This window comes from Crocodylus siamensis, chromosome 4, assembly GCF_052110815.1.
Source record: "Crocodylus siamensis isolate JL-2025a chromosome 4, ASM5211081v1, whole genome shotgun sequence".
In the NCBI taxonomy this organism is placed as follows: Eukaryota; Metazoa; Chordata; order Crocodylia; family Crocodylidae; genus Crocodylus; species Crocodylus siamensis.
In genome coordinates this window covers 157,232,401-157,251,627 of record NC_143398.1, presented here as the reverse complement: position 1 = coordinate 157,251,627, position 19,227 = coordinate 157,232,401, and the positions used below count along the sequence as shown (strand labels likewise).

At 44.6% G+C, this 19,227-nt stretch overlaps 1 protein-coding gene across 1 annotated transcript; it reads right to left on the bottom strand.

Annotated features, from left to right (window-relative positions):
• Positions 1-14,307: 14,307 nt before the first annotated feature.
• Positions 14,308-18,323, bottom strand: LOC149866914 (keratin, type I cuticular Ha6-like). The gene is made up of 7 exons (XM_090041194.1): positions 17,977-18,323; positions 17,408-17,490; positions 16,830-16,986; positions 15,996-16,157; positions 15,765-15,890; positions 15,020-15,240; positions 14,308-14,486 (listed from the first exon to the last, which is right to left on the bottom strand). The coding sequence occupies exons 1-7, from the start codon at positions 18,145-18,147 to the stop codon at positions 14,342-14,344; spliced, it is 1,065 nt and encodes a 354-aa protein (XP_089897320.1). The 5' UTR covers positions 18,148-18,323; the 3' UTR covers positions 14,308-14,341.
• Positions 18,324-19,227: the final 904 nt, after the last annotated feature.

The following is a 19,227-nucleotide window of genomic DNA, read 5'->3' as shown; positions in this document are numbered from 1 at the left end:
AAGTGTGCTTCCTCGGTAGAGCTTTAATATTCTGTGCTGTGGGTGTTGGCACAATTCAAAGGTTCTACCCCTTCTTCATTTGAAAGGCAGTTTTCACAAGGACTTCTTATTACTTTATTATTTAGTTGCTTAAGAAGCACTTCTTTGCTTATAAAACAGTTTTTAGTTTGGTTTGTCCAGTAAGGATTCATAACTATAGGTGTTGGCTGCTAGAAGAAAAGCTATGCATTATGCTTTCAAAGCAAATTGTCATCAAGTCAAAGGGAAACCCTCAATAAATGGATATGCGTACATGGAGAGGATGTTGTAGAATATTTTAGTTGGAGTCATTTGATTCCTTTAATGGATACTACAGACTACACGGAATATTTTTTCTCTTTGCATTCAAGCAATCTGTCTTTTTTTTTTTTAAAATAAGAGAAGATATATTATTTTTGGAACTAAATCACTACTAGTTTAGTTTCAGAAGGAGGAAAGAGCCTTTCATGTGTAGACGAAGTGGAGGCCCTAAATTAAAGTGGTGGGTTTTTAATAATGATGCAAAAAATTGTGGTTTGTTTCTTGGAGGCTCGCAAAGTATCACAGACACACATACATTTGATGGCACAAAAGGTGTATTTGCAAATAGGGTCAGAGCACAGTCAAAAACTCAGATTACTCTGAACCCACCAAGGAATTTTTGCAGGCTGTACTTATCTTTTTCCTCCTGGGCATGTGTGCAGAAACAGGAGCTCTTACAGCTCATTTCCGTTTCATACAAACATACATGTGGTTACATCACTACATCCATCCCATATTATATATTATAATTAACTACTTAAGTATGCAGGGCGGAGAGGTAAATATGCATCAGCTAATTGAGCATGCTCAGAGACTATTATAGGTCACCAAGAGTTTAAATCCGCCCCCTTTCAAGGACACAGTCAGTTGAATTCCAGCTTCTGTAATCTGCATGAGAAAGGCTAGGGAGAAGCTGGGGGAGAGTCTGCGATTTAGTATAAGAAGAGCTGTGGCAAGGCTGGGCAAGGAGAAAAGTCCTTGGCAGTGTTTCTTTCTTATCAGGTGCAAGATGCAAGCTGTGCATTTCTAACAATACTCCATTTCTAACAATATTCCATTTCTAACAATAACACCACTTCAATTTAGGGCTGATAAAACCCCCGTGTGATGCACACACTTACCCACTTACCTGCTTCTGTGGAGGGGAGGGGAGGATGAGCTGCCGACAGGAGGAGCTGTCCCCAGGTTGCAGGACAGGGGCTGGTGCTTCCCCCCCGCCCCCAGTGGCACCCAAGCACTGGCACCTGGCTTGGGCGGTCCTGGGGTGCTGCAGCTGCAGGGGGAAGCGCTGGGCCCCCACGCAGCTCAGCCAGGCAGGCAGGCTCTGGGAGGGAGGATCAGGGTCAGACTTGCCGCTTTTCTTGGGCATAGCCTGGCTTCCTGGGCTACTGCCAGGCTGCCTGCAGGGCTTTCTGCAGAGCCAGGAGCTGCACAGAGCCCACTGCTTCACTCCACAGCCTTAGGGGCAGCAAACTAAAACTCCTTGGAGGAGTTTTAATTTGCTGCGCCCAAAGTAATTTAAGACACATTACGCTGCCGAGTTTCCACGGTGGCTGGAATTAATGTGCAATATGCCGCCAATGCCTGCAAACACCAACACCATTAAAGTGGGGCAAAAGCATTTAGCCCACTTTAAAGTGTCATGCACAGGCACCCTCGTTTTGTCCACACACAGCCATTATAATTTGGGCATTATGGACTTTATATGCAGATGTCACGGAGTCACGCAAGTGCCCTGTGACTGTGAGTATGATTGGCAGAGCTGCCAATCACCTGGGCAGCTCAGGTGCCGGTTACCAGGGTGACCAGGCGGGTCACATGGCCAGAAGGGGGCAGGGCCGGGCCTTTATAAACAGCTTAGGCCGGAGCCTGCCTTGCAGTTCCCTTCTGGCTGCTGCAGGAGCAGGAGCTCTGCGGCTGAGCTGAGTGGCCTGAGTTAGTGGTCGCAGCCTTACCACGCTAACCAGCTGCGATGATGCGGGGAACAAGAAGGCCCTAAAGGGAGGTAGGCTTGAGAGCCTTGGTGGGGCTTGTGTTTATGTTTGGAGCAGGGAGACTCTGTGTGGTTTATGTTACAGCCGGGTGGCTCGAGCTTATGTTACAGTTTGCACCGGAGGACCGGGTGAGGCTGTAGGGGAGTGAGGAGGCCTCATGGGGGCTCCCCAGCAGCTTGGGGGTTCCTGGTGCCCAGTAGGGGCACAGTGCCAGCAGGGCACTATTGTCAGTGCCGGAGAGGCACCGTATTGTGCCAGGGAGGCGCGGTGTGCGGGGTTGCAGACCCCAGCCCATAGGGGCGGTGTTTTGCCCAGTGGGGCAACCGGACCCAGAGAAGGGTCAAGGGGACAGGCACAGCAGCGATCACCTGTGCCCCTAGCGTGCGGAGCGCGGTAACGGCCCCTGAGAGGGTGAGGCCCCAGAGCGGGGCAGAGAAGAAGCGCAAGGCGCTCAGTGGTGGCCCTAGGGAGGGCAAGGCCCCAGAGCGGGGCAGAGAAAGAGAGAGGGCGAGCCAGGCCCAAGGGCGCCGGTATTAGGGCGGCGGTGGCGAGCCAGGCCCAAGGGCGCCGGTATTAGGGCGGCGGTGGCGAGCCAGGCCCAAGGGCGCCGGTATTAGGGCGGCGGTGGCGAGCCAGGCCCAAGGGCGCCGGTATTAGGGCGGCGGTGGCGAGCCAGGCCCAAGGGCGCCGGTATTAGGGCGGCGGTGGCGAGCCAGGCCCAAGGGCGCCGGTATTAGGGCGGCGGTGGCGAGCCAGGCCCAAGGGCGCCGGTATTAGGGCGGCGGTGGCGAGCCAGGCCCAAGGGCGCCGGTATTAGGGCGGCGGTGGCGAGCCAGGCCCAAGGGCGCCGGTATTAGGGCGGCGGTGGCGAGCCAGGCCCAAGGGCGCCGGTATTAGGGCGGCGGTGGCGAGCCAGGCCCAAGGGCGCCGGTATTAGGGCGGCGGTGGCGAGCCAGGCCCAAGGGCGCCGGTATTAGGGCGGCGGTGGCGAGCCGGGCCCAAGGGCGCCGGTATTAGGGCGGCGGTGGCGAGCTGGACCCAGGGGGCGCCAGCGATAGTCGGCTACTGGCGAGACAGGCCCAGGGCGCAGGGAGCGGGCTGGAAGATAGGAGCCCGGCCCAAAGGGGGCACCAAGTGGGCGAGGAGCCCAGGGTGCCGGAGAGAGAGGGCACCAGAGGGGCGAGGGACCATACAAACGTCCCACAGAACAGCTGCGAGGCTTGGGGTGTGCTGAAGGGGAGGTTTGGAGGCACGCATAGCCCTTAAGGCGGGGCACATAGAGACCCCATTTCGGAGTAGGGGCAGGAACATCGGTACCGTCAACTAGGGGAACAGAGGCAGCCTCCCATACAACTTATTTGTCATCAAAGTCGTGGCGGGCGAGATTCTGAGGGTGCTGAGTTCACCCTAATGTGATGGTAGGGGGGCGCTAGGGAGTTCACGGCCACTCCTAGGCCCCACTCCCTCACAGCAGATATGAATAGGAATAGATTTAATAAAAGATTCAAAGGATTCCTTGGGGTATCAAAAAAATCTCAGGTAAGTATGGCCTCTTTCCTGAGGAGCAGGAGGAGAAACTCCAGAACAGTGACAACTATCCTCTATACCAACAGGAATGCATTGAAAGGCAGCTGCCAACTTCCAATGGCCTAACACTGCCCTGGGTAACCATGCTTCTCTCACAATGATGGCCTTGGAAGCTGATTCATTCACTTTCAATAGAAAGAGAATATTATTTCATGATCACATGAAATATTCTCCAAACCTGCAAGAGCTGTGGGGGAAAAATAAGAGATAGAACCTGACCCCTAACTATGCCAGGTTCTCGTTTTGAAGGTAAAGGTTGTAGCAACTAGAAGACATAAGCAGATATAGAGAGGAAGTCAGGTGGTTCCCCCTGATCCAAAGAGAAACCTGTTAATCGGTTTGAACTGTGTTAGAGCCCTGCTACAGAAACAGCTGACAAAGAAAAGCAAAGAGATGAAGACAGATGACTAAGTAATAGTTGATTCCCAACAAATATTGGTGGCAATAAAGTTCAGGAGCCAAAGTGAGGCCTAGAAGTTGGAAAAGGTGGCAGATGGACTTCAGTGATATGCAAAGTCTATTCAGCAGTATCAATAAGGTGGCTCAAGCCCACAGGTGAGTAAAATCTTTGAATTTTTAAGTTATCTTAGTTCAACTTTGATACCTGAGCCAGCAATAACCTGAATGGGAGGCTCACCATAGGAATAAGGTAGAATACTTGAATTCAAGTTGAATAAATTCAAGCTAAATAAGTCATGGGACAGCAGAAAAGGAATGACTACAAGAAGGATAAGCAATCAAACAATCATTGATTAAACGCAACTTATAATGACAACTGCTTCACTCCTGTAGTCTTATCCGAGAGAAAATAGAGAGCAATTTCTTATAGTTGCAGACTCGGGTGTGGAGAAAAGTTGTGGTGCAGAGAAGGCAAAGGTAGTTGAGTAGCAAAAATTGAAATAACTCTGAGCTGCTTTGAGACGCATAAGCAAGAACCATAAACAACCACAAAAAAGGAAGAGCAAATAAGTCTCAAAAGGTGTGTCTGTTAGGTGGAAGCAGCAAAGGCAAAGCTTTGGAGCAGACAAATCTTGTGAAAAAATGAAGCTAAACTTAAGCATAGAATGAGATATATTGAAAAAACACATGAATTAACTGCACAGGAACAGATATGTGTCACAAGAGTTGCCCTAAATAATGGCAAATGAAATTTGGAAGTTCTTGAGAATGTTCAGAACTTGAGAAGTAAATGTGATTTTCATACAAAAAAATAAAGTTATTCAAAAGCCATATCATCTTCTAAAACTAGCTCAACCAAACTGTTTGGATTGAGAAGTGCAAGACCTCTTGGCTCAGGAAAAAAATTAGTCAATTTGGTTTTTAAAGAACAAAGGAAATGCTGCAGTGGCATTTGATTTATTTGCTCCTGTGTGACCTGCTGCTATCTGTGTGATACAGGTAACAAATTAGAGAGCTGAAAAATAAGTAGAAAGTACAAAGAAAGCTTTTAGTGTTGTAATAGGACAATCATTGGTCAGGCCCCTTAAGAGGTGAAAGGCACACCTAGCTTAGATGTGTGAGACAATAATCAAAGTCCAAGAAGAAACATCAAAGTCCTCATCTGGCAGAAGGTGAAGAGGTAACAGAGCCTTGGATGGTCTCTCCTTTTAAAGCTGTCTGGGAATTCCAGGTGAAGAGATGTGCTGGAAGAAAAGGAAACCATTATTATGGTATCATAGTACATTTTGATATTGGTGCCTGAAGGTTAGATGGTGGTGTCCAGAAAAAGAAGATTAAAAACATTTTATTGGTATTCAAGCCACCTCTCTCTTACACAAATATGTTTTAGAGTGGAAATAAAATATATTTCTATTAAACTGTAGCAGGTATGACTCCAGGGATATGGGTAATTTGGAAAGGAACTAACAGAAATGGGCCCATTTAAAGTCAGTTTTCTGACCCTAAACTTGCTTAGGGAATACTTAAGGTTGTTTGCTGGTTACTGATGCTGTTGGTTGTGATTGTCAGCACAAAGTAAGAAAATGACTAGCTAGCACAAGATGATGACAGTGCCTGAGATGAGAAGCACTTCCACAGTTCCTACATGGTTTCATATAAAATATATTACAGGCCAAGGAAGCTGCTAGGCAGGCCCTTGCATGTGGGAACACAAGTCCAGTTAGTGCTGACTGGGTTCGCTGAGAGTTATAAACATGTTTTTCTAAGTTAGGCGTGCACAATCTGCAAATAAATCAAAAACGCAAGTTAAATAATTCAAAGGGTGAAAGTATGTGAGCAAGAGGTACTCTGTGGTAAGGCATAGTATCCTGAGAAGTGTGTCTGTCTCTTGTATGATTGCCTGGCCAGGTGCCCAGCTGTAGGGTTGTAGGGACCAGTAGCATTTTGATTTAAGCGTAAGTAGGGCCTGGTGGTAATATTGCTTCTGGCTGATGTAGAGATAGTATTTCAAGGTGATGATATTAAGACTTCCACAGGCTAAGGAGACATACCACATTCTAGGGGCGTGTAAAATAAGGATGGAGTTGGTAAACCAGAAAAAATAGGGGGTGTTTCTAAAGGAGTTGTAAAGAAGAAAATGATGGGTAAAAAAACCTTTCTATTAGTAGATATTATTACATCTTGCCAATGTATGTTTAGACAGCTAAAGTAACACATGGTATGTGATTTTTCTATTTAAACTCCATCAATGAGGAGACAATTAGCTTAATATGAGAATAATAAATCTGCAAAAAAAAAAAAAAAAAAAAGGGGGGGGGGGTTTCGCAAATCTTGTTAAGTCATGCCACTAGTCAGGCTTGCCTTTCTATCCAGCACATAAGCCAGCAAGACATCTAGACTTTCTTTTTAGCTTTCTCTGAGTGTTATTGGCTTCCAAAAATCAGATCATAGAATCACACAAAGTTAGGATTGGAAGGGATCTCAGAAGGTCATCTAGTTCAACTCCCTGCTTAAAGTAGGACCACTCCCAACTAAATTCTCTCAGCCAAGGCTTTGTCTAGCCAGGTCTTAAAAACCTCCAAGGATGGAGAATCCAGTAAGGTTTCTTTAAAGTACAGCCAACTCTCCTGGACTCCTTTCCACCTTAGTCTGGCTTCCCAGGGGATCCTGCCCATGAGTTCCCTCAGTAAGTCAAAGTCTGCTTTACTGAAGTCCAGGGTCCTTACTCTGCTGCTCTCCTTTCTTCAGGATCCTGAACTCAAGCATCTCGTGGTTGCTGCTGCCCAAGTTGCCATCTACTAGTATGTTCCCCACCAATTCTTCCCTGTTTGTGAGCAGCAGGTCAAGAAAAGCATGGCCTCTACTTGGCCGCGCCAGCACTTGCACCAGGAAGTTGTCCCCAACACTCTCCAAAACCTTTCTGGATTGCCTGTGCACTGCTGTATTGCCTTCCCAACAGATGTCAGGATGATTGAAGTCCCCCATGAGAACCAGGGCCTGTGATTGGGAAACTTCCGCTAGCTGTTTGAAGAAAACCTCATCCACCACTTCTTCTTGGTCTGGTGGTCTATAGCAGACCCCCACCACGGCATCACCCTTGTTACACTCTCATCTGACCCTAACCCTTTCAACAGGTCTATGTCCAGATGATGCATTGTATTGCATCTGACTTGCGAGAAGAAAGGTTTCTCTGCCAGCAAAGGAGTCTGTCATCATGTAAACATCTCACAAGTGGGGGAAACACCAAGACCTGGTTGTCATCAACCTGTTGTCAGAGGACAGATATCCTAAATGAAATGGCTACCAACCAGTCTGTATAAAACATCTAATACCTTTGGGTAGGTATTTCAACCTCCTGCATTAGCATATTGTTCAAATTCAAATGGTATCTTTTTGGCTGTTTTCATCATGACTGTGTACGCCTGACTTCACTTCAAATGTTTATATTTTGAACTCTTTTATATCTGATTTAGAAAAAGAAAATTATTCTATCAAGTTTCTTCTATGATTGGCAGCATCCCGAGAAGTTTTCTAATATTATTATTTAGAATTTTTTTTTTATAATTTATATTTATGTAGCACCAGAGGGGCCGACAATGCCATAATGCATTGTTTCTCAAACTTTTTGTGTTGATAATCCTTTATTTTAGGTTAAAATCTTTTGTGACACCTCCCCTAATATTTACTAGAAAACAGTGAGTCAAGGGCCTATCCATGATAACACCGATAATCCTATATAATTTGTGTGTGTGTATTTTGAGAGGCTGACAGAGCATATTTGACCTTTGTACAGTTAAAATGTGTAGGGAGGAGAAGAGCAAGGCTTTCTTTGCTTTAGGTATTAATAACACCAGCCATTTGCACCTACTTACCCCTTGCAGCCTAGTCATGGAGGGTGGGTGTGACATGCCCACTGAGAAATACTGTCATAGTGAATATACAGCAGAGGGTGGAAGTAAGATAATGGCAAGCCCAAGGAGGGAGATATAGTCTGGTGATGAAATAGGTTTCCCTTTGAGAGGAAGAGATGAATGAAGCCTGCAGGATAGATTTCTTTCAAGCCATTATTTTTAGTTGATTTCCTTTTTCTCTCTTCTTATGGAAATGTATGCATATATTTATTATAAAAGAGTAATTCACCTGTTGCTGGATTTGATAGACACTGAGAGAGAATGAAATGACTATACAAAATATGACCAAGATGTTTGTAGTGCAAAGACTGTGAACAAGACAACTATAACAGGCTTTTTGTCCTCAAAAATAGCTCTGGCACAGCTTGTTCTTTTAAGAAAGGGAAAGTGGAACATTTACAATACATATATTGTTCTATTTTTGGATTATGCTGTATAATCCTTTACAACCTTTTGCAGACAAGAAAAAAGTTTAAAATCCTAGATAGAGAATAGGCTCTTTAATAGTGTAGATTCTTTTAACTTCATGTTCAGCCACTGCTCTGCTTCATATAAAGCTGCCAGAAGTCCATCAGACTTGTTCTCAGTGACTTCTGTAAGCTCCTTTTACTGTTTTTCCTTGATTAGAGGAGATGAAAACATGTTCACTTCGCCTTTTACACAGCACCTTAGGGAATGGGGTTAAGTTTGCAGACCTGCTAGAGTGCATCTGGCTCCAAACATAAGCAATGTTTGAATCCAATTTTGGTTAAAACATATTCCCAGATGTTTCTTAGTAGTGACACCATAAAATATTGCCTTTCATTCTTCAGCTCTCAACAAATATATTTGAAACCCTCTCACAGTGTATTTTGCCTCCCTACAGTCCTCATGGTATATATTTGAAAAAAAAAAAGAAAACTCTATAAACTGTGGCGTTTCAGTGTTTTAAATTATTAGCCTTCCCACTGTACTTTTATAAAATGTCACCAGGATCCCAAAGTTCTTCTAAATTTTACAAGTTGAACGTACAAATCGATACATATCTTCCATGGTAAAATATTGTTGTCTTCACCACTGAAGTAGTTCCTTTTATCATAAACTCAATTTCTTAAAACCAAAAATAACACTTCTAAGGAACAAAAAAAAAGGACTACCATTGCCATTTGGAATTTCTGAAAAAACATTAGCAACTGTGAATAGTGGTAATTACAAATATTATAATGATAGCATTAGAGTGATCTTTTAGCCATGATGGTCCAGCGATTACAAGAGGTAAGGATTTTTGTGGTGGATATCTTTATCTGAGATAAAGTTAGACAAACTTTTGAATGCAAGACATTCTTCATTAGGTCACACTTTGCATTTGAAAGTTTGTCTAACTTTATCTCAACCATGCAGTTGGTCCAATAAAGACATCACTCCCAAACATCCTTGTCTCTTGTAAAATTGGAATATGGCCTGCACGCTGATATAATCATCTCCTTTTTTGGAAATCTGACTACAGATTATGAGGATCTTGTTTTAGTGTTGCATCCAAAAAGTGGACATCATTCTTGGTGTATTACCAAAAAGGGCTGTGCAAGGCTTTGGATCACGCTTCGGATCTGGGGCTGCTTCAGACACTTGGGTGTCCAAAGCAGCATGCCCAGAGCAAAGCGCAGGCTCATTTAAGCTGTTTGAAGCGGTTCGGCGCTTCCAAAGTGCTTCAGAAATGCTTCGGACACTGAAAGTGAAAGTTAGAAGAGGGAGGGGGAATGAGGGAGGGAGGAGGGGAGGGGGTGTGGGGGGGAAGACTGACATGTGTAAGTGTCCAGTTAGAAGGATTTCTCTCTGGCTGCCTTTCCACTGACAGCATGTGTGGGGAAGGACCTAGAAACAGCATAAAAGCGTTTGTTTGGAGGTATGCTGTGCCTTTTGCTAGCTTGTTCCCTCTTAGGAACTGAGTGAGAATGGTATCCTAGCAGACTCAAGTATCTCAGCTTGGTTACTTTACGCAGTAGTTGAACTTGCCTGCTCCTTTTTGTTGTTAGAAAGGATTGGATAGGATTTAGCTTATCTTAGCTTAGCTATTCAATTACTATTGCTATTCAATTAATTTCTTTCAATTTATATTTGCTCTTTTTTTTCCTTTTTTTTTTTTTGCAAACTTTGAAAAAAGAAAGCTTTGTTTTCCCTGCCAGCATGATCCAACACTGTGCAGGGAGGCACACAGATTGCATGCACGCGCACGCACGCACACTATAAATAAGAAAAATCAGATATTCATAGGAGAAGAAGACAGACAGCACACAATTTTTACATAACTCTTAACACTGAAGCAAACAATCAAAGAAGGGTCCAGTTCACACACACAACAGAGGGAATAAAACACATAACACAAAAGGATTCACACATGCACAGACCTTTTGCAGCTCAGGAAAGATCAATATGAAGCGTGCTGGAAAGGCAGGTGCCAGGTCTTCTGGCAGGGCAGGGGAGGGGGTAAGGGAGAGCTAGAGCTGCAAGCCCCCACCCCTGTCCCAAACACAGATGCAATCTATTTCCGAGCAGCCCTGACATCGGTGCTGCCAGTGGAAACAAGGTGGGAGCAGTGTCTGGACCTGATGTCCCTGCACCTGCACCACCTCTGCTCAGTCCACAAGTGGGCACCAGCAGTGGAATCACTGTTTCTTCCACCCCAATTTGAGCTGTCAGCGTGAGCCTCCCACTGCCAGAGGAGGAGCTGGAGCTGGAACCAAGGATGCTGAGTGTGCTGGCTCAAGCAATACTGAGAACTGAGGGGGAATCAGAGTTTGTGCTCCACACCCCTCATGTTTCCCCTAGACCCAGGGCTCCTCCAGAAAGCAGCACCTCGGAGGAGGCTGAGATTGTGGAGGCAAGTGACTCAGTTGAGGCAGCTCCTCCTGCTGTTGAGCCTCAGCCTGCTGAGGAGTGGGATAACGCAGGATCCTCAGCCTCAACCCAGAAGTTGGGGAGTAGTGTAGTGTGGGACCATTTTGAGCTGGCAGATGATCCCAGGTTGCCATCTGCCAGCACTGCTAAAGGCACATGAGCTGTGGCAAGGATTTGAGACACTTTTCCACCATGGCCATGCTGCTGCATCTCAGGAGGCAGCATCCCCTTGCCCCTCTTCCTGCTCAGCCTTACATCAGTGCAAGTGTGCTGAAAGGGAAGTCCCCCGCTCACCTAAAGACTCCTTCCCCCAAAGCAGAGGCAGGCCACCCTGGACCAGTGGGAAAAGGTGGACAGAAAGGGGGGTGCATTCCCAAGGTGAGCAAGATTACCCAGAGCACTGGGGAGATGTTTGCTTTGGATAGCCAGCCCTTCTTCCTAGTTGAGCAGCCAGGGTTCAGGCAGTTCATAGCACTTCTGGCCCATTTTACAAAGTGCCCACATGCACCACCTTTAGCAGGATGGTGGTGCCCTCCCTGTATAAGGCATGCAGGAAGTACTTGAGGGAGAAGCTGCACAAGGCAGGGCTGCAGATAGCCTTGCACTTCACCTCCGACATTTGGAGCAGCCGGGGTGGTGATCACGCCTACCTTTCCCTCACAGGGCACTGGTGCAATCAGGCAGGCTGTCGGTGGGCTCTACTGCAAGTCGAAGCGCTGGATGAGTCCCACATGGTAAAGGAGATCATGGGGCTGTTAGAAATGGAATATTGTTAGAAATGGAGTATTGTTAGAAATGCACAGCTTGCATCTTGCACCCGATAAGAAAGAAACACTGCCAAGGACTTTTTTTCCTTTCCCAGCCTTGCCACAGCTTTTCTTATGCTAAATCGCAGACTCTCCCCCAGCTTCTCCCTAGCCTTTCTCATACAGATTACAGAAGCTGGAATTCAACTGACTGTGTCCTTGAAAAAGTGGGGGGTTTGAACTCTTGGTGACTTGCTGTAGTTTCTGAGCATGCTTAATTAGCTGATGCATATTTACCTCTCCACCCTGCATACTTAAGTAGTTAATTATACTATACATGCGATGTATGTAGTGATGTAACCACATGTATGCTTGTATGAAACGGAAGTGAGCTGTAAGAGTTCCTGTTTCTGCACACGTGCCCAAGAGGGAAAAGATAAATACTACCTGCAAAATTCCTTTGTTGGTTCGGAGTAATCTGAATTCTTGACTCTGCTCTGACCCTATTTGCAAATACACCTTTTGTGCCATCTAATGAGTGTGTGTCTGTGATTTTTGTGGCCTCCAGAGAAACGAACCGCTTTATGCATCAGGGCCATGAACCACATGGTGCAGGGGTGGCTCATTGGGCAGGCCAAGCTCACCCATGGGTTCATGATCACCAACAATGGGGCCAGTATGGTGAAGGCTGTCTGTGCTGCCAACTTTGTTGGCATCTGCTGTGAGGCACACAGGCTGTACCTAATAGTGAGGGATGCCTTGGAGGGGGACAGGGCTGCTGGTGATGGCACCGCCACCACTACTGCTACAATCCAGCTGATTTCGAAATGCAGGAAGGTGGCAGGCTACTTCCACCACAGCATCAAAGGGGGCAAGATGCTGCAGGAGAAACAGGCAGAGCTGAGAAACCCACAGCACAAAATCATCCAGGATGTGGAAACCTGATGCTCGAAAGGTTGGTGGAGCAACAGAAGGCCATCTATGAGATGGCCTTGCTTGGGGAGATAGGGATCAGCGGCCCCCTGATCAGAGCTGAGTGGGGTATCATCCCCCAGATCTTAGTGGTCCTCAAGCCCTTCCTTGAGGCCACCAAGACCCTTAGCACTGGCGATGCCCTCCTCAGCCAGGTGATACCCCTCATGAGGGAACTGGAGAACCAAATGGAGAAGTTCCAAGGGATCAATGTTCCTGGCTGGGGCAGGCCACTGTCACCAGACCTGCAGGCACTGGTGAGGCGGCTGAAGGAGGGCATCAGGAGACGGCTGGATCCCTTGTGGTCCAGTACAGTCCACACGATGGCAGGCATGTGCAACCCAAGGGTGAAGGGGAGCATGTGCATTGGCAGCCTCAAAACCCTTGATCACTGGATGCAGGTGCTGGTGAACAAAGTCAGGGAGGGTGAAGTGCAGAGGCGAGGGAATGTGGAAGAGGGGGATCCCCTTTCCCGTGCCAGCATTCCCAGCACTGGTGCCAGCACCCTCACCAGCCAATCTCCTACATGCCAGCTACTGCCAATGTGGGCCATGGGTATGACTTTTCAGAGCTGGGCCTATGAACTGCACTTTGTCAGCCTCCTAGGTAGTAGGTACAGGAACTCATGGACTCAATATACACAGTGGAGTTCTGGCACACTGCTGATGCTACTGGTGTTGATCCAGCTAAGTTATTTTACCTGTTGTCGTGTAAAGTGCTGGACCGGGCATGAGACTGTAGGGGTGGAGGAGGCCTCACTGGGGCACACCGCCATGTTGTGCAGAGGCCCCAGCACCAGGAAGGGTGCACCTTAACACACACAGTGTCACCCACCCACATCATGAGTTTTTCCTGTTAGCAGCCAGAGGTGCAGGGCTCCAGAAGACAGACTCCCCAGCAAGACGCACACACAGCTGGCAGGGTTCATGGCCTGGCAGGGCCCAGCACCCCTGCAGTTTTCAGCCTGCGGCGCCTTAACACACACAGGGTCATCTGTGCCATGAGTTTTGCCTGTCAGCAGCTTGAGGTGCAGTTCCCCCCAAACCCTTGCATTGATCTTCTTGAGACTTAGCAGGCTTCATGCTCTCAGTAGAGACTACCACTCCTGCAAGTTTCACTCCAATCAGAGACAAAACAACAATGTTATAGCTATTTCACTGATCCCCCATTATACCCTATGGCTGGATCTCCGAGGTGGCTCTGAAGCTTCGGAGCTGCTTCGGCCAGATCAAAGCAGCAAATGGATCCAGAGCTCCAAATTGGATGACTGACATCCAAAGCGGCTGGATCAAATACCTACCTACTCGCACAGGCCTATTACCAAATAGGAAATGAAGGAACGAGAGGGGACTATTCCCTTAGCAAACTGAGGAAAACATTCATGAATTGCTCTCTGATGCAACTTTTGAGAAGTGTATAATCTTCACATATGCTGCTCTGGATTTCCCTTACCAAGTGAAAATGAGCAAGCTATCTGGCTCCAAACCACTATTTAAAAACACAAATAAGCACTTAAATGAAAACAAAGTTTTATATGCCAAAGAAGTAAGTTTTATTAGGAAATGGATTAAAGGAGCATTGCTGCATCTCAGAAGATGCTAAAAGTTTACAGAAAACTGGAAACCTAATGTAAAAGACATTTTGAAAATGGATACATGTATCAAAGTTTTGAGAAGTTGAACACATGCAAGAAAACAGAATTTTACTAATAAAGATCCTTTACTATTTTTCAGCATTTGAGTAGGACGCATTTTCCCTGTCACTTTTGCAGCTGTGGCTTGTCTCCTTATATTTTGCCTTAGAGTACTAAAGCGGGGCAATGCTGGACTTGTTCTCGGGAAGAAATGACCCTCCCATCCTTAATCTCTTCAGTGACGGTGCGGATTTTTGTAGTGATTTGGGAAGCTGGTGCACAATCTGGGACACATGGGAAACTGGGAAGTCTGGAGAGAAAAAAAAGGGTAATTATCCACATGTTTAGCATAAGAGAAAAGTAATTAAAAAATCAGACACAACAACAAGAGATTATACTGTAAATTTACTGAAATAAAACTCACTTGACTACTTTGGGTTTGGACTGCCATTTATTCTCTCCTTCTCTGGTACTCACCAAATCAAAAATAAATGTATCACATACACATTTGGAAGAAAAATTAACTTGTAGGTATATGGTTGTGTGTGTATGGGGATAACACAGAGATCCTATGTGATCTATGCTTCATATAGTAAAATCCAATAGAGAACATTTTAAAATCAGACAAAAAAGAACTAACCAAGCAGCAGAAAAAAAAGCTCAGTAATCCTGAAGTCAGAGCAAGCTATCAACAATCGGCATCACGTAAATAGTGAAGGCCTACGATCTAAATCTGATCCTGTTTTTTCAGTCTTGTATTTCAGTGACTTTCAATAGTTTCTTATTACCAGGAATTTTATGCCTTTAAAAAGAGCCCTGCCAATAACTTTTTATTACACATACTTGCAGTCCTCCCCTTCCAGTAGCCGGCGGTAGGTGGCAATCTCAGTCTCCAAGCGGGTCTTCATATCAAGAAGAACCTTATACTCTTGGTTTTGGCGTTCCATGTCACATCGAAGTTCAGCTAGCTGAGCTTCCACGTTGGTGATCAGGCACTGGAGATGGGCAAGCTGGGAGGCATAGCGGTTTTCAGTTTCGTGCAAGGTGCATTCAAGAGTGGATTTCTACAATGGAAAAGAAAATGAATGTAAACAGTGGTGAAATAAGCCAGTGCCCCCAGCTCTCAAAAATGTTCATTTCAGGTTTGCACAATTATAAACGGGCCCAGCTAGTCCTGATTCCAGATCAACATCTGTTTCTTGCTGATTTTGTATCTAACATGTAGGGTGACTCCAGCAACTTGATTAAAGATCAGGATAAGTTTCGTATACATCGGCAATTGATCACTAAGGCATAATGTAGACAGAAACTTTTAAAGATTATAACACATTTAATTCCAATCTGATTTTAAGGCTGATCAACTAATACTCAGATGTGTTAATTAATTCCACGTGCCATTTCTGGACCCTTTGGCAAGTGCATTACTGAAGATTGTTTTTCCTTCGGTACTAGATATATTCAGATACCTTGCGTATGCTGTGTACTGTATATTCTTTTTCTAGTAAATTGTCTAGAATTAGCACCAAAAATACCTAACAATTTTGCCTGATCATCCAGGTAAAAGAATGATAAAGATGTGTTTGTGTACCATGCTTGTCTGGGCTTCCAGGTCAATCTCCAGGGCCTGTGTAGTACGTCTCAGATCAGTAATCTCTGTCTGGCAGCACTGCAGCTGTTCTCCACTGGAGATCACTTGCTGGTTCAGTTCTTCCATCTAAAATAAAGTAAAGTGGAATATTGAGAAGAAAGCATGACTGTTTTAAAGGACGAGCAGAAAACTTGGACCTTCATGATAACTTAAGCTAGATGAACTACCCACCTTGGTTGAGAACCAGGCCTCAACATCTTTGCGGTTGTTTTCAACCAAGTTCTCATACTGACATCTTATATCATTTAGCATCTTATTCAAGTCACATGATGGAGCAGCATCAACTTCCACATTGACTCTGGCACCAAGCTGACATCGCAGTGCGCTGGCTTCCTGCAGAGGCAGATGTGCAAAATGAGAGAGAGCTTTGTAAATTGGCGACCTCTACCCCACCCCAGATCACACTGGGGCTGTTTCCAAAAGTGACCAGTGACTTTTGTGCCTTATATTTTATTTCCCAGTTACACCTTTTTTAAAAGGGGTAAATTTTCACAGCTGAGTGTGCACCTTCTCATAATTAAGACACGGGAAGATGGCCAAAGTTGGACACTGAAAAATCAAGGTATAAAAATCACTGTACCCTTTTAAAAATCTTTTCCAGCATTATTGCTTGCTGCAAGGTGTTATTTATTTCCCTATAGATTCTTGGTGTCTACAGTGGTTTTATGGACTAAAAAGAACTGGTGGAATTTCTTTAAGAAGGTTACAGTGAATATTTGCAATACCAAAAATAACATCATGAGTAAACATTAATGCAATGTTTAAAGGGGAATTTAAACTGTTTACAGTTTGATTACCATTGTTTTTATACATAATGGTGCCATGCATGACTAGAGAGACCTAGATCAACCACTTGGTCATTTTCTAGGCTCCTGCATTATAACAATGTTCTTTTTCCTAACAAATACGTATCCTTCTGTCCTCATGCCCAATTACATAGTATCAATAAGGTTGTAACTAGTTCAGCCTTGACACTCTTAATTATTTATTTATTTCTATTCTTACCTCCTCATGATTTTTTTTGAGACAGAGCAGTTCCTCCTTCAGGGATTCCAGTTGCATCTCCAAGTCAGCTCGGCATAGAGTAAGTTCATCCATAATTCTACGCAGGCCATTAATGTCAGCATCAACACTCTGGCGAATAACTTGTTCACTTTCAAACCTTAAAGCACAGCATAAGTGAATAAATCCCAGGCCATGGCAAAACAAATTTATATAAAAAAATGAAACTCCACCAAGACAGTCATTTATTTGTTGATTTTATACTGGTTTACTTTTATTATAATCTTTTCCCCCTAGTTAATAACATTTTGAGGGACCTGAGATATCTCATTATGGGCAGGTAGGAGTGGTGCTGAGAGCATTTATTTTTAAAGTGTGCCATTATTTTCTTTCTGCAGATCAAAAACAAACAGATTTTTTCTAGAAGCTCTTAATTCTGCTTTGCACTAAGAGCAAGTGATAAATCATTAGAATGAAAATGATCCTTCAGAAAATGAAGTGATTGGATGGCTTTCTAAGTTAAAGAAGGAAAACTTAGTGACAATAAATATGAACCATAGACTGATTCAATCTGTATTTACTTGGTTCTGAAGTCATCAGCAGCCAGCCTGGCATTGTCGATCTGCAAGACCAACTTGGCATTGTTTGTCTTGGCACACAAAATCTGGAAAATAAGACAAAAGACTTTGGATGGAACAAAGAATCGCAGCAACTCAGAATAGTAACAAGATGCACTATGTAAGAATACTGATTCCTAACCCAAAGATTTTTTGCATTGTGAGCCATACATCCAAAATGAATGTGTTTAGACGTTTTGATTTACATAGGCTTTATTTCTTTAACAGAAATAGTTCATGCTTTGAAACCTGTCATTCCCATTCAGAAAATCCTCAAGTATTGCTTATTTACAACTATAAGCAGTGAGACAGCACAGAGGTTTGCATGGAAGGAAATCAGAATAAATGGAAGATGACTCATAATTAGGGACAGATAAGAAATATTCTTTCAGCATTTATACATTTTCCCATTCTTCTCCCAAAGCAGAAATGGTTAATTTGAAATGTTTTTAGACCTGATAGTGCCCAGTAAACACCACCTGTTTTCATGGACAACCTGTCAAGTGGTTAGGAAAGCTTTAATGGGCCTTTACCTGTTGCTGAAGCTCCTCCAAGGTCTTATAGAAAGCCTGGAAATCAGTGCATACGTAGGGGACTTGACATTCATACCACTCACGAATCTTGCATTCCAAGTCAGCATTCTCCTGCTCCAGGTGACGCACTTTCTCCAAATAGCAAGCCAGGCGGTCATTGAGGAACTGCATAGTTTTCTTTTCATTACTATTGAAAATCCCTCATCTCACCATCCAGCAAACCCTGGGCCATAATAACCAGAGGGTAGAAAGGAACTAGGCAACCAGCTTCCTAATCCAGAAGATCCCAGTTTAACAGAAGAAGCTGAAATATTTCTTCCACCATATGAGAGACCTGGAAACCTGGAAGGACTACCAGAGCAGACTGAAGAAAGCCGAGTGAAAGCACCACCTGTGACACATGATCCCTTCCCAGACCCAGAAGAGATAGTTTGGGTATAATTCTTGGAAGTCATAATGTTAGTAGTTAAGGCTATCAGGTTTCAGATTAGCTGGAAAGCCCAAACTGCCAATCTAAAGCTCTCCTTCCTCAGTGGCACAATTTTATACCCTGCGCAATGGGTGTTGGCAAACTATATCAGTTGTTTCTCTCAGGAAAGCTGACACCAGTTTCCTAAATACATTGCATTGTTCTGTTATTCAGCTCCTTGTCTAGTTAATTTCCTCATAAAAAAGTTTCAATCAATCAGGACTCATCAAGCTAATTTTTGCCACTTTAATGTTACTTTTATCACATCCAAGGGACCTTTCTTCATACCTAAACAACAAACCCTGCTGACTAGGTGGGGGCAAGTTAAGAGGGCAGTTGTACTATACATCTTGGGTTTGCAGCCATCCTGGGGCTTTCCCCAACATTTGTCCTGCTAGAGCTAGCTGTGTTGTGCATGGGACATAGTGGTAAAAATCTTGTCCCAGTTCTCAGCCCATTGTAACAATGGGTATCTTTGAGTTACTATGCATTGGACTTAGATTCAAGTCCCAGCTCTCCCATCTCTTTCAGCTTGAGCAACAGAAAGATTTCGTGTATGACACAGACCTTGCTGATCTGGTCTGGGAAGAAAGTGATTTTTATTATGCAGTAAAGAGTTATGTTGTTGTAATTTGAAGGGAAATCTTTTCCATTTTTGTTCTGTTTTGTTTTTTTTTCCCAGTGTGAAGAATTTTGAAGTAGAGACTATCCTTGGGAATATGTGTGCAGTTCATTTTTTGGGAGTGTTGCCTTGCCAGTGGTGGCTTCACTGAAGACTAAAC